This window comes from Acipenser ruthenus, chromosome 25, assembly GCF_902713425.1.
Source record: "Acipenser ruthenus chromosome 25, fAciRut3.2 maternal haplotype, whole genome shotgun sequence".
NCBI classification, from domain to species: domain Eukaryota; kingdom Metazoa; phylum Chordata; class Actinopteri; order Acipenseriformes; family Acipenseridae; genus Acipenser; species Acipenser ruthenus.
Window position 1 is genome coordinate 24,266,909 of NC_081213.1, and position 15,833 is coordinate 24,282,741.

The following is a 15,833-nucleotide window of genomic DNA, read 5'->3' on the forward strand; positions in this document are numbered from 1 at the left end:
TGGCCAACCCAGTCACTGGATGTCAACCAGACCGCATACAATACTATTGCTGAGAGAAAGAAAGAGTTAGCTTCATGTGTCTGAATAATGCTCAGTTGTAAAATAGCTCTGATTCATCTAGGTAGAAATGCCAATTACCTCTATTAATAGAGACTAGTAAGACATATTTTTAGCAGGGGGTTCTCTATCCTCACAGTTCACATATTGCTCGTGCAATGGAATGCTGAGTGTGTGTCCCCAGATCATTTAGTCATGATTAGGTTAAAGAGGATAAGTACTGTTCTCCACGCTGTTCATTCCATTCTAAAGTATGCTGTCCAAGAGCCAGTGTGATGTTATCTGAGCTGGGTGAGGTAGTCAGGAATTAGTAAGTGACAGGCTGTGACTGAGGGGCTCACATAAAAGCTTTGGCTGGTGGGAGTCTCGCTCTGTTGCTCTCTGTGTTTGGAACATCTCTCTCTCTCTTTCTCTCTGTGCTGCACCTCGGCTCAACTGACAGCCACCAGCCATGGGTGACATTTACAAGGCAGCGGTAAGTGAGATTGTGATGTATCATTAAAGCTGAAGGCAAAATGTTGTCAAATTTCATTGCAAAAAATTATTCACAACAGAAAAGGCGGCTTGAATTGTCTGTATACCAGCATGTACATTTGGCTCACTTTTCTAGCCTTTTAAAATGCTACTAGAAAGAGGTTAAAGAAGACTGCTTTAAATCCCATCATAAAAGCCAAATGTTTACAGCAAATGAACTGAAGAAGTGTTAAACTGTGGGGATTACTTATATTAGCAGAGGCAGTTCACTTTGCTGTCAGGTAGACAAACACCTGAAAATAGATCTGTAAAAGTGAGTTCAATACAGTTCATTGTTTCAGGACTGTAAACCATGATCACAATGCTTTATTGGGCATTATGAATTCTTACCTACTTTATAGGGTTAACCTTGACTAGATCAAGTTTTAAAAGCTCCTTGTTGAGGATGGTAAAGACTTGTGTTTGTGCTTCAAAAACTCAGCTTGAAAAAATGCAATTGCAACACCATTATTGTGTATCTACAAATACATTCAGACAACAACCAGACACTAATATTTCATTTCATCTTCAAATGTCAGTTCATATACCAAGAATTGGTGTTTAATTAAAATAAATAGATATACAGTATTTATGTTGATGCTTAATCCTAACATGAATTGAACAGACACTTACAAAAAGTGTCACCAATAGGTGCAACTAAGAAAACGAATCTAGATATTAGACTTTATTTTATTCATTAATAAAGGCTTTGATCAAAGCATTCTTTCAATAAGTAAAGCTTTGTGGACAGGGCTCACTGACACTCCTAGTGTCTCTTTAGTGCACCATTAGAGCAGTGTTCCTTCTCTAATAACATGTGATATATCTATAATCCATTCTGGGAAAAGAGATAAGCTTTGCATGTCACTTTAATTGGACACATTTGAAGAAATGAAGAGGTTGTGGAAAATCTAATCATCGTGACCAATGAGCTGAAGTGTGGGCTTCTATTCATGCCTACAAATGGCACTCTCACTTCCAGTGGCTCATTTTGGTAAGTCATTCCTACCGCTTTCACTTGTTAAGACTGGTGCCAGTGAAAAGAGCCCATGGTTTAGATAAAAACTTCAAGGCTGAATTCCAATGCTATCCATCAGGGTGATGGGGGCAACCAAACTATTTATCTTTCACTCAAGCGCTTTGGGTTAAAAATAACAGCCACACACGCAGGACAATCAGATTTTTAACAAGGCACATAAGGACCACCACAGGACTTACCCTGCCACATATTTTATCACTGGAGTTTCCAGCCTGTTCGAGCAGGAGCCCGGACAATAAAGTTTAAAAAAAACAAAAAACACAGCTGTTCCCCCATTTGTTTGTTTTTTCCCCACAGTTGTTCTTGGATTTACATTTCATTGTTAAAATAGATCCATATTTACGACTGGCTTTTCTGCTGGGGTGAGCGGTTTACACTTGTGGATACAAAGATATTGATTCTGTTTTTAATTGGTCAGTTAATGAGAAGAGGTGCATTCTATTGAACACAACCATATTAAAATAGCATCAAATGTGCTTGTAAAGTGACCAGACTCAACAAACAACAATGCTCCCCCACAGCTGTGGTTAATTCAAGGTTAGGACATGCTGACAGCAAATTCTTACAAGTATTTTACACAGTTCAAAAGGCCCCTTTGCTAATTCTAACGTGCAAGTCTGACTGCAAAAAAAACTGTACAGCAGATACAATAGGTAAACAGTCTGTAGCCTATATGTTTTTGTTAAGCATTCATATCTGATCTCTTTCTGTACTACAGGTTGAGCAGCTCACTGAGGAACAGAAAAATGGTAAGTGATCCAGTTATTTTCTATTATACACATTGTATTCAACGTTCCCAAATGCAATGCTTTGATATGCCTGTTGTATTCTGTATGGAAGATGAATGTCTTACCATAAAGTCTTCCACCTCTGCTATCGCTTGGGATAAAGTGAAGAAGAAGAATAACTTCAATTCACATAAAGGGGGGCAAACAATAATTTCACAATGACTTGTCAATCCTAAATAGTTTATTTTTCCAAAGCTGCTAAATTATCAGCATTAACCAAACACTTGGCTAATGTCAGCTATTCCGTTTTAACACAGGTTCCCTTATTATAAGCAGCAGTGGGGTACAGCTACTGTGGAGTTTAAGGGGCAACCTTGCATGCAGTCTTGCCAGGATGCTGCCCAAGTCAATCCGTTACTAATACGCTACATCAAACTTCACCCTGTGTGTTCAGTGTTGTCATCCTTATAACCCCCCTTTTATTACAGAGTTTAGAGCAGCCTTCGACATCTTTGTGCAGGATGCGGAGGACGGCTGCATCAGTACCAAGGAGCTGGGGAAGGTGATGAGGATGCTGGAGCAGAGCCCTACCCCAGAGGAGCTGCAGGAGATGATCGACGAGGTGGATGAAGATGGCAAGTTATTTTGATAATGTAGCCGAGCACGGATCTTCTCGGCAGCTCATTACTAGTCTCATTAGGTTTAAGGCTGCTACTTGCTAATTGCGGTAGCCCGGGCTGGTTATCGGCAGGAATTAGACACAGAAAGCTGCAGTTTTAAAGCGCTGTTGCACACTTTATTAAACAAACAAACAGGAACAAACAAACAAAACATGGCACAAAGGCCAAAATAAAAGGTTTAAACAAAATACACAAATGTAGGCTGGGCATTCACCTTCACTAACAAGTTGCACAACAACCCACAACAACCCTCTCCTCACCTCACCTCACCTCACCTCTCCTCTCCTCACCTCACCTCACCTCTCCTCTCCTCACCTCACCTCACCTCACCTCACCTCACCTAACAAACAAAGGATTTCTGGCTCCTTTTTTCTATGTGGCCACTTCTCACTGTTGGCAGGTACAGATTTAACCCCATCCCTGCCAACCTTACATTCCCACACACACACACTATTTACATTTTAGGGCTTTTGCCCAACCACACATACCTACCAATCAAGCATCAATTACTTGAAAGACTTACTTTGATGAATCCACTGTTTAATATATCAAGGGATCACCTCTGTGTCTGAATTTAACAGATGTAAATCCAGATTCAGAACACATGGAAAAGGAGTGAATAAGACATCCCACAGCAAGTTCTTAAGCTACTGCTAAATGAGCCTGTTCGTTTGTGTTTCAGGCAGTGGCACAGTTGACTTTGATGAGTTCTTGGTCATGATGGTGATGTGTATGAAAGATGACAACAAAGGAAAATCTGAAGAAGAATTGGCAGAACTCTTCAGAATGTTTGATAAGTAAGTCACTATGCATCTGGATCAAAACAATGTGAATGAAGCCGTTCTCTGTGCGATATGGAGCGCTGCAATACTACTGTATAACAAACAGTTGCTGTATTTATGTTAGCTTTGTTTAGAAATTCAGCACCGTTGAGTGTTTAATAGTTATGGATTGATATGTTTGCTTTGCCTAAAGTTAACTTTGATAAAATGAAAAATGTACAATAAATATTATGTACATTATATATGTTTACATTAGTAAATTAGCATGGAACTGCAATGGGGTTTCTTTGCAAGCGCTCTATAATAATCTAGTTCTGTAACTGATTACCAAAGTCTTATTTCTTATCCGTGGGGTTACAGAAATACAGACGGATACATTGACCTTGATGAGCTGAAGTTCATGTTGGATACTACGGGAGAAACTATTACCGAGGATGATATAGAAGAACTGATGAAAGATGGCGACAAAAACAATGATGGAAAGATTGATTACGATGGTAATGCAATGTGCACGAGAAATATAGGGCCCTCTTGACAAAACTTTAAGCACTGTTTTTGGAAGCATTTAGATTTTAATACCCCATTTAAATGAGTGAATACTCGATGGTGTTACACATACTGAGGGAAATCTGCAGTATTAAGTCTTATCTTATCGCAACCACTTCTTGTTTAATTTGTTTTTTAATGTCTTTATATAGCATTGTTTATTAATTGAACAACACCACACACAGCTTAATAAGCCACTCCTATACCTGAAATATGCTGGATATAAATATTTCGGTCAGGTACCAGATGTAAGATAGCCTTCTGTTCTTCTAGTATTTTAAAGTCAGTAACATTCTATTGCTGGAACGCTGTTTCTAATTGGTATTCAATGCATCGCTGACATTGTTCCGCATCACTCATTCTGTCTTCTGTTATTTCATTCTAGAGTTCCTTGAGTTCATGAAGGGAGTGGAATAAACATCAAGCAAAGGAGAAGAAAATGTCTGTGAAGTAACAGGACTGATCTATGATGCCAACACTGTACCCACCCCTTGAACTGTGATGGACTGTACTTTCTGAAACCAGCTAACCCTATATATTATTTCAATACGATATTGTAAATACTGTATAGGATACTTGTGTATAGGTGTTATTTGAAATACCAGGATATATCTTTTGGTATTTAAGAAAAATGATACTGTAATGATGCTAATGTATATTGGTTTCATATATATGGCTATTAAATGAATATATTTAAAGATAACTATCAATGCCCACCTTTACATATAATAATACAATACCTCTGTCAGTAAAATGTATGTATTGATATTTTATTTACCAATGATTTTATAATACAGTTTTGTATTGATAATGTCCTAAAAATCATAGATTTTAATTAAATGCAATTTGACTTCATTACAACAACACTGCTGCTTTTTGCTAAAAGAAGATTGAACAGTAAAAAGATTGTTTTTGATGGATTAGATCAAATTTTGTTTTCCTTAAACTTTTTGATTAAGAAGGCAGCAACAGTTTCATGAATTTCAAACATTTTCAATCCAGGCATGAGTTCATCTTAAAGCTTTCTCAATGGGTCCTTAGTTTCAAAACTATAAATACAGGGGCCTTATTTTACAAAACTTAAACTCAGTCTGTCATATTTCTTTAAAAAGTGTATTCTTGAGTTTAAACTTACCTTCTAGCTTTGAAATAATCAGCAATATTGGTATAAAAATACTTGCCTGAATTAACTACCAGTTTATAATCTGTATTTTCCAGATTCACCTATTCTTATTGATTAGGATTAACGATACTGCATTAATTTCAGTAAATGTGTTACTGAATTTGTGTCCAAGATTATCCCAGTCACTGAAACCAGGTATTCATAGATTCAACCACATTATTCACAACCATATCTAAAATTGTGGTATGACGTCAGCTACCGTGGAATTCATACCAGTGACCAGTTTGCATTGCAAGTGCTGGTCTTGGCTTTTTTAGATGCCAGAGTGTTTCCTTACTCTCTGCTGCACGGACTGTTTTTAAAAATGCAGAGGCATCCAGAAGGTCAAGAGTCTGACTCCCATCTCTCGAACTTTGCTCTACTATGAGGCTGCCAAGTCTTGAGCATGCTCAGCTGAGGAAGCTGCCTCCCCCAGTAATGGAGTCTTACTTCCTGCTAGGGAGGTGAGATTGAAAGAGGAAAACACTGGGAATTATTCAACAATCTCTGCAGTAAACAACCCTGCTGGCTGCTGATCAGAAACTTGTTGGTGTGAATAATGGCTATGAATCCTGACAGTTGCTACAGCGTGAGCTTTAGTTGAAAGTATTGATGATCTTCTCCAAGCATATTCTATAGAAACTATATAGTTTCATAGGTGACAGGACAAACATTACAATAAAAATACAGGCACAGATCTATTCTTGTAAAAAGTCATCCGCATAACAAAAGCGCCATTAGGAAAAAGGCTGATTTGCTGTTGCAATATAAGCAAGGCTATCCGGCACACAGGTTGACATAGGGAAGCTGTACAGTCCCTAAAGACAAAACTGCTGCACCTTTGAAGAAGGTAAAACCGTAAAATATAATTTTATATAAAACTAAACATGACTGTGAGACACAGCAGCTTCCAGGCCAGGAATCTTGAGAAGTGGGTTTGCTTGTTTGATAGCTTGATATTCTTCTCTTCCTGTACTGTACGTGTTGTCTGCATGTGTTTTCAATCACTTTTAATGTTATCTACACATGGTGCAAACAGGAATTAAGAATGTTTGTGTCAGTAAATTATAAAGGGAATCAATAGGAGAAGTTGTGGGCTAAAGTTATTTTTTTTCTCTCTTTCGTACAGTAAGTTTCCCGATTTCATAGCAAGATATAATTTCACTATAAAAAATATATAGCTGGTAATCTATCCACATTACATCTGTTTCAAACTGTATTCAGAATACTGGTACTCCCAAAAGGACCTCAGAGCCCATGCTCACCTGTGCACACATTCCAAAGGTGCTGTAAATACCAGAGGAACTGAAAAGCACAACATCCTCTGCCATCATGTAAACCCCACATTCGGAGTGCACATTCTGAATACCTGTATTCCCAATTTCCTAGTATCCACACTCCCCCCCCTGTATATAACTATAGTAAGTATGATCTTTATTCTCATCCTGTGTTGTTTATTTCTGATTTGGTAGGTTTATGGGGTGATGATAATTTGGAGTAAATATCTTTGAATCAAGTTTCAAACCACTGGCATAATGGAAGCACAGGCATAGATCTTTCACTTCTGAGCCCTTGCTCTGGCCTGTTCTGTTCACTTCAGAAAGATTTGGATCAACCTGTTTAAATCTACGTAGCAACAATGCATCCCCAAACTCATTTGCAATTTTATTTTACTGTATTTAGCACAGTGATTGTGAGCTATGAATAGAGCAGGTGATAACAAGCCAGCATAACCTACTGGGCTGCACTCATGTATTGCAATGTTCCAGACTAATCCTGGTATTTCTGGCATGTATCATCGGGTCTCTGATAATGAGAATGGATGAAAGATTCCTTCATATATTAAAGTGACACCAGAAGTTCCACTGGCTGCTGATTGTTCTTTTATGTTGTCAGAAAATGCCATAGAAAGAAAGACTATAATAGCAATGGTTCAGCAATCCTGTTACCTTGACAAATCAGCTAGAAATCACCTGTCTGAGTGAACACTATGAAAGTATATATGAATTTACTCTCACCAGCAAATTCCAATAGAAAGTATAAAATAGCCCATTCCAGCTCAAGGAATATCAAAGGAGTGGGTACAATTTCCTTTCAACACCACAGTAATTACACAAAATGACTGTGTCGTTACAATACAACTGCACACGTTTTATTACAGAATGAAAATTGTTGACAGTGGTCGTCATTTGTAACTACACTGTATTTACACCTGTGATTGTTCATTTACAATGTAAAAAACCTTGAAGCCACATGTGGAATTACATTGCAAATTTCTTATTTTAAACGTTAGTCTTATATGTGTGAGATAATATTTGTGTTTCTGAGCAGCTGTCTCTTTGCAGGGCTAGTGACACTGTGGTCTATCATGATCTGTGCTATGGGAGTGGTGACCCGTTCAAGGCTCTTCAGTCTGGGAAGAAGCATGCAGTGTTCGCCCTGCTCGTCACCTGGGTCTGGTCATTCCTCCCCTCTTCGGCCTCAGTGAGTATGTCCAGGAGGGCGTGAACCTGAACTGTGCCCCCGCCTGGCACCGGCAGAACTGGAAGAGCCGCAGCTACTACGTCTTGTTCTTCATCAACTGCTTCATCACCCCGCTGCTCCTCATCCTTACAGCAACTTAATTTACACTCTCAAGCAGGTAAGATTCAAACGTACCATTCTCTGTGAAAAAAGATGCATGGAATCGACAGAAGGAAATAACACAGCTAAATGAGGCTTCTGTGACAGTCAAATATCACCACACCACAAACAATAAGTGCAGGAAGTGACGGTATCATATGCTTTATGCTTACTGTAGGTTTTAAATGATATGTGAATGTATTAGGATTGCTGGGAACTTTCAAAGAATTTGCCAGCATTGTATATTTATGTTTTTATATGTATCATGGGATAAGATGCAATTCATTTGGATGTTATATGGAAGTGCTACCAAACAATTGTTTAGATATAGAGCGATTACAATGTGCATTGGTGGCATTACTTGATCCAACTCTGAAGTTACTACAGTCATTGCAATGTGACGACATTAAACGTTGATGAAAAAGTTATCCAACAAAAATATGTTCAAAGCTTCAATCTATTCTGAATGTATCAGAACAAATGTATTTGTTGCCTGCTATTTGACAGCCAGGTACACGACTGCACCAGATCCAAGAAATACTTGAAAAGGACAGATCCACAACACTAATTCCACTAATTCTATACACCAATTTGTATTTTTGCCAACAAAAAATATCTGTAAGCATTGATTCATTATTGTTATATGGGGAAGTAAAGATTTCTTTGGGTCATTTATTATTTAAAAAAAATACTGGGATTAAATCAGCTGCCAGAACATGCAGCTCTAGGCTACACACGATGGAACGTTGTACTGTAACAGCATACTAAACTAATCCTCCCAATTTGACTGGTAATTCTGATGACGAGCCAAAAGAAAGGTCATTTAGCTTCTGTGCCTTAAAATGACTTGCAACAAGAAAAAGCAGCTTCTGTTTTCATTTTAAATGCAATGGTCAGTCCATTTACACAAGGGTGTGTACTGCATGGGGCGTGCATTTCCATTTAGTTCCCATCCCTGTATATTAACAGTTCCGATTCTCACCTTTTTTGTCTTTATAATTTATACATTTATAATTTTGTCTTTATAATGTATCTCTCCCTAAAGCCTGACATGAAGCTTTACAGTAACAGGGCAACACAGGAATAAATCCAAGCCTGGAACCAGCTAACATGGTTAAGTGCACTGGTGGGGAAGCAATTTATACCCTGCCTTCTAAACCATATGGCAGGCTTTTATTTGTAATACATTTAAACTCAGTGAATAAAAATGATTTTAAAAAAATAACTATGCAGGAGGGTATTACGTAACACGCCAAAAATAGGACAAAAAAGACCAGGAAGTAGAGCATTTTCTTCAACTACCTTAGAGGTAATTTTTTTGTCCTGATGTTCCAGGTCTCCAAATCTTGTCTCATGCCGTGTGACCACCCAGAGAGCTGAATGGCAGGTGACCAAGACAGTCGTTATTTCCTATTGGCCTTCCTCTTCAGTTGGATGCCCTATGCTTTGATCACCCTGAAGGTACTGAGCCCTGCGACCAAAATTGATTGGAGGGTACATGGCCAAAACAGGCCCGATCTACAACCCTCTCATCTATTAACAGATAATGTATTTATAGTACGCTTTATATTTCCTTCCTCACATTCAGAGATTATAAATCACACAGATTTCTAATTGCAGCTAAATGAAAAGGAAATCTTAATTTTGTTTCTTTTTTTTCTTTTTTTAGTATCGTGATCAGTTCATTACTTCGGTTAGCTGTCTCAGGAAAGTATTCCGTTCTCTGGTGATCGCTGCGTGCGAGCAGAAAATTCAAGTCAGAACCGGATTACACGACACAAACAGGATACACCCCATCCAGAGGAAGCCCCAAAAACACACCACAATACCAAGCAAACATTACAGAGAGCTCCTTCACATCATGACTACATGCTAGCCATCGTAAGACAGCTTTGTTTTTCAACACGCATGCCCTTTTGTTTTGAAACTCTTTTCCTTGGCTTGCTAAAAGTACTACAGCGTTCCCTTGCAGTATTCATACACAATAGGTTGTCGTTGCAGACAACAGGAGATAATTGCTGTTGTGATAACCATAAAATGGGTAGTGGTTAAAACACTTGTTTTTTCACGTGGGATTCTGCTGAAAAAGGAAGCTGCTGTATTGTGTTCAGGAACCAAATGGCTGCTGTATTCATCCCCTTTACTTCTTCAGTGCTTGCTCAGTGATTCAGATGTACAGTACTTGTAAGCTGCTTTTGAAAGCCTGTACTGTACATCAATGGAAGTTCCAAGTTTATAATGAAGTGGATATGTAAAGAAGTTTGGTCATGTTTGTCATTCAAACTGTTTGACATGTTTCTGGTTCATGTTGTCTGCAAACCTGCACATTTTTTGTTTAAGTTTTTTTTTTTCCACAGCGTGACTGTCAATCAATTAAATAACATCCTTGCTTTACTTTGATTTCACAGGTTCAAACCTTGTTCAGTCAATTTGATTTTGGAAATAACCCTTTTTTGTGATATTACCATATTTGTTTCAAGTAGTATGCTAATTTGTACTTGTGTTTTTGCCAGTAATATCAACCAACATAAGAACGGTACTAATATGTACTGTATGTATCCCTGTGTATGTAATGCACTATACTTACCACAATGCAATTCTGTATTATCAAAAGTATTATGTAAACATCATGATTTGGAAATGCAAACCATTCATAAACAACTGCAATTAAAATAAGTCATCCATATAGAAATCTCAGAATGGGGAGGTGGGTAAGACTGAATTCTATACCTAGGATAAGACTCTGAGATTAAGCAAACCCCTCTTATAGTAATGTAGGACCCTGGTATCAGGTTACACAATGCAATTTTTAGCTGGGCTATTTCTGTAACTTCACTACATCCATTTTGATGAGAAGTACTGTAGATGTATGATCATCTGAATAAATCATCCCCATGTGTCCCTTGTCAGATTTTTGCCGTCTTTAGATTTAAACAATAGGTTTATTTAAATGTCTGTAAAAGATGATTTACTTTGTTTGTGAAACACTAACACCGTTTCGATCTTCTATAACTTTAGGTTTGTATTTGTTTTAGTTACACAACAGTAAATGCACAGACCATTGTTTTAAAATGGGTTTGAGCCCTTCCTCAAGCACATACTAGGCACTAGAGACCAGTTTAAGCAAACTGATGAAGTGTAAGGCTTTCCGTATCACAGCAGCCAATTCCAGAGGCAACACAAATGAGCAACTTCAGGAGTGCCTTCTCTTCAAAGACCAGTTCACAAATAGATTACAAGAAAATATATATATATATATATATATATAGGAGACATTATGGTTTGTTCTGTTGCTTAAATCATACGACACTTCTTAAAATGGCCAAGACAGGAGCAGCTTATTTGGTTTGACCCCTCAACTACACACGTGCCCTCTGTCTGTTGTAAGTAGCTTCAACCAGATGATTGAAGCACCTTTCGGGCTGATAGAATCCACCACCCTCTTTGTTTAAACAACAAGAGCAGCCTGCAAAATGAGCTTTAGGTTTTAAAAAAAATACAGAGACAAAACAAAAGTATAAGGACAGTAGGACCTCAATTGACTTAGGCAATGTAACCTGCAGCAACTCTTTGTAGGAAAGGAATGGGAGAACACTTTCTTTTGGATGATCTAACACCAAGCATTTTACATAAACTCCTGGTATTAAGGTATCCAACTACTGATTCACTAATGTATCGGTCAACAAAATAATGCATTTGATAGGTCTGTAGTGCAAGCAATAGGAATACATGTAGAAAAATAAAACAAAGGTGGCTGTAAAAACTGTTACAATAAACAAATACTCATAAATGATATTTTTCAACTACTAAACGCAGAGCTTTCACTCATGGAATAGATTCCCTTGTAGTAAGGGCAAAACTTAACACAAGTGTTATATATTGCACTACACTGCCCCCTTTCAAACAGAAACTTAATGTGTGTCAGATTCTGCTTCACCGCTCTAAACATTCTACATTGGTTGTTCAGAACACCTCCGGATGGGGTGAAAAAATTCAAACAGAAGTCTGTGATTTCAATATCCCACTGATTTATTGTATTAGAAAAATAGCTTCAGGTGGTATTAACGCTAGACAGTCCAACAAGAAAACCATGGGGTTGAAGACGGCATACTGGTTTGTTACATCTGAGGAATGTATTCCAGCTGTTTATTTCGCTGCACTCTCTCTGGCCCTAACTTTCTTCATTCCTTTCTTGTTGTGCTTCTTAGCGAAACGCATGTTCTTCATGAATTTGGGATCCACCTGAAAAGGAAGACACGGCATTAACAGTGTTTGCAACCTACTGGAATTTTCTAGTGTAGATGTATAATCCCTTACTGTATCAAAGTGTGATTATGATATGATTATGTAGTGGAGCAACAGCCTTATTATAAATGATTGTAAACGAGAACCATTACAAGACATGCATGTCCAAAAGTTAGAAGGTAGGACCAGGAAGACCACAAAAAAACATTCAAGTATAAAGCTAGTTTACTTTCCCCAACTGCAATAACCAAACACCAAAATCAACTTTGTGTTTTAATATAAAAACAGAATAACGTAATAGCCTGTGCATACGGCATGTGGTGGGAAAGGAATCCTAGCACAATCTGCAAGCAAAATGTTAATTTCGAGCTCAGTTTTTCACTTTGTCCTTAAATATACCAGACTTCATACAACCCTATGTGCATAAACTGGGAATAACCCCTTTGAAGTACAAAATGTTTTTTTTAATACTTAACAGTGAACAATATAAAATAAACATATATAATTGAGGCACAGTGCTCGAAAGTTTACATCATGCAAAGGCGAGTGTGTGTTGTTTTGTAAACGTCTTTAAAAAGCGAGCGTTAGTAATATACTCTACTTACTCCCTTCAAGGACTCGTATCTTTGGGACGTTGGCTTCTTGATGCCATTCCTGTGAGCTTTGCGGGCTGGGGAAAAGACGAAACGTGACAATAAATCGTGTGGCACAAAAAGCAATTTTGAAACAAAGTCAGTTAGTTCGTATCAATATATAATGCAGGTATGTTTTGGAAATGTATACTTACCCTGGTTGTGGCTGGTGTGATTCTTGGACTTGGCCATTTTCTAGTTTTTGCTGAAGAGAGAAACGTCAGGTTAGTACAGCATGAATCAAAACAATTAGGAGTTTCCATTCTATATAGCGGTACTGCTACGTGCACGTCTTAAATACCAGTACAGTACTACATTTTAAATATCTTGTTCGCAGAATGCAAGGCGCTTTATTTTTGCTACATAGTAGATGTGCAATCATTCGTACAGCCTGTAACCACACCGGCGTATACTACGGAAGTGCAAGCACTAAAACCAAAAAAGGTTAGAATACGGAAACTGAAAAATAAGATATAGATAGATACATTGTTTTTCTAGCGTAACCCAAGTCCAAACACGCTCAAACGAGGTACTCAATTATGAATGCTAGCCTACAGCGACGTTATCACTGCCTATTGAAAAACACATGAGAAATAAACAACACTAGGTATATTTTTAAAGTTCAATTTACAACCGCGTAGTTTTGGTGGGCTTTAATTATGATTGCTCTGCTTTCAGACTTTCGTTAGTGTTGGTTAAATCAGAGGATTGCTACAGATAGAGAGTTAAATAAGGGACACATTCTGTACCTTCCACCTAAGCAGAGCCTCAACCGGAAGAGAAAGGGCGACTACAAGGAACCATGGGAATATACAGACAAGGAACGACATCTAAAACCCTCCCCACTCAACAATACATCGTTCTCTTCATTAGGAGAAAGGTTCCACTGCTAAATATTGTATTTTGTTAATTTCTAATCAACATTATGTTTCGTGATTTCACAGCACTTTTTAAATGTGCTATATAAACTAAATCGTATGATATTCCCGTAATTGCATGATACAGAGCAAAATGGCAGTATATCATATAATTCATATAATTAAAATAAACACCAAACCCTGTTTAAAACAGTTATGAAATAATTGCTGGACTGCAAACTTTATTTAATTAATACAAATGGGCTTCAAAAGGTCCTTACCAAAATGTTTCTCCAAAACAGTCCAAAGTTTTGCGACTAAGGCTTATTATCGCCAATCTAAATTATTACAATACTCAAAACATTTAAACTGGTTGAATTTAGCTTCAGAATTTTACTTGTTATGAAAACAACAACATAATTACTGCGGCCAGAAATTAACATCAGTACAGCAGTAGGCTGCAAAATACATACGTTTTTATTCCTGTTAAATCTGCACAAGTGCAAAATAAATATCTCAATACACCACTTGAGGGCGCTTGGACAGCGTGCTTTCAATGTACCAAATAAGATAGCCCATTGCAACTGCAGTAGCACATTGAAACATCCATACCCTGATCTCAAGGAAATGTGCTTCTCCTGAACCATAAATTAGGCAATGACGGTTTGGTGCACGGGAAGGCAGATTGACTAATCGAAAAGGCCTGGGCATGGCACAGTGTGCACCTGTGCAGGTTCCTGTGCTATGTAGCCTGTATGATCAGGATAGGTAAACAGACACTTTCTACCATAGGGGGAATTGCAGATCCACAGGCAGACATCATGCTGGGCTCAGAATTACTGCACACCCAGGAGACTACTGTTAGTGCTAATAGCATGCCAGACTTTCATTTGTGCAATCAACCCTTCCCACTGCTGTACAGCTAAAACAAGCTGCTGAGTGTGTTCTAACACAGTGTACCACACACAGACAGTGCACTGAAAACACGCATTTCTAAACCCAGTCTTTATCAATAATAATCTCATATTTGTATTCTTATCCGTGGCTGCAAGAAACAGTAACTATCTGCAAAAGTCTTTTTTTTGTTTCATAAAACAGATATATTTTTTAACAGTGATCTGTAATTAAGAGTTTTGTTTACCCTTCTATTAAACTTCTATTAAACTAATTGGAGCTAACAAAAATATTTCAACAAATCGAAGCCATTTTACACTTTCATTAGCTACATAAATCTTAATTGAGTAGTTTTAAAGAAACATTTGTTAAAGCACACATGTTTTTTTTAAAAAAATTTTCAAACATGATATCTGGCACTACTTTTGGTTAATGGACGCTCTCACTTTCTATTCCTTATTCTTCTGGGTGAAAGCATGTTACTGACTGAAAGCATGTCAGTCAATAGGGGAAGTAACTGATTGGTCGTTGACAGGAAAGAAGCCAGTAAAGGGGTGGGGACAATTTCACTCTTGAAGTAAAATGACCCAGGAAGTACAAGACAGTCTAAAAGCATGGCTTGCAAACTGTTATGCTTTAAAATTAAAATACATATTTGCTATAACATGTGTTTCTTTCAAAACTGCACATTTGAGACAATGAACATGGTGGAGAAACTATTTTGTTAGCTATAATTACTTTAAGATGTATTGTTTCTAATATAATCAGATCATGCTTAATGAAAGTAAGCACACTTCACACTAGTCTGTTATCCTGTGCTACTGGGAGGCAGATTCAATGGGGAGCCGCAGTAACACCAGTAGAGTGTATATAGGAGCTATGTGTCTGTTGAGTCGAATAACCATGATGTCACTTTTTCAGCAACCTCAATGGATTCAGTTATACTCAACAGTGATGTCATGGCTTGAAGTCACTGCACATGCTGTCATGAGTGGATTTAAATGACATTAGATGCATTAAGTACAGTAACTGAGACTCTCTTCCTTAGAAGCTCAGATCACTACTAAGCAGCTTTC

At 37.8% G+C, this 15,833-nt stretch overlaps 2 protein-coding genes across 2 annotated transcripts; one reads left to right on the top strand and one right to left on the bottom strand.

Moving 5' to 3' along the window:
- Positions 1-344: 344 nt before the first annotated feature.
- Positions 345-5,200, top strand: LOC117413908 (troponin C, slow skeletal and cardiac muscles). The gene is made up of 6 exons (XM_059000405.1): positions 345-532; positions 2,328-2,358; positions 2,826-2,976; positions 3,704-3,814; positions 4,160-4,296; positions 4,731-5,200. Exons 1-6 carry the CDS (start codon positions 509-511, stop codon positions 4,760-4,762), a joined length of 486 nt encoding a protein of 161 aa, XP_058856388.1. The 5' UTR covers positions 345-508; the 3' UTR covers positions 4,763-5,200.
- Positions 5,201-12,140: 6,940 nt separating this feature from the next.
- On the bottom strand, positions 12,141-13,844 carry LOC117412070 (large ribosomal subunit protein eL29-like). Its single transcript, XM_034020052.3, has 4 exons — positions 13,756-13,844; positions 13,162-13,211; positions 12,980-13,044; positions 12,141-12,371 (listed from the first exon to the last, which is right to left on the bottom strand). The coding sequence occupies exons 2-4, from the start codon at positions 13,196-13,198 to the stop codon at positions 12,276-12,278; spliced, it is 198 nt and encodes a 65-aa protein (XP_033875943.3). The 5' UTR covers positions 13,199-13,211; positions 13,756-13,844; the 3' UTR covers positions 12,141-12,275.
- Positions 13,845-15,833: the final 1,989 nt, after the last annotated feature.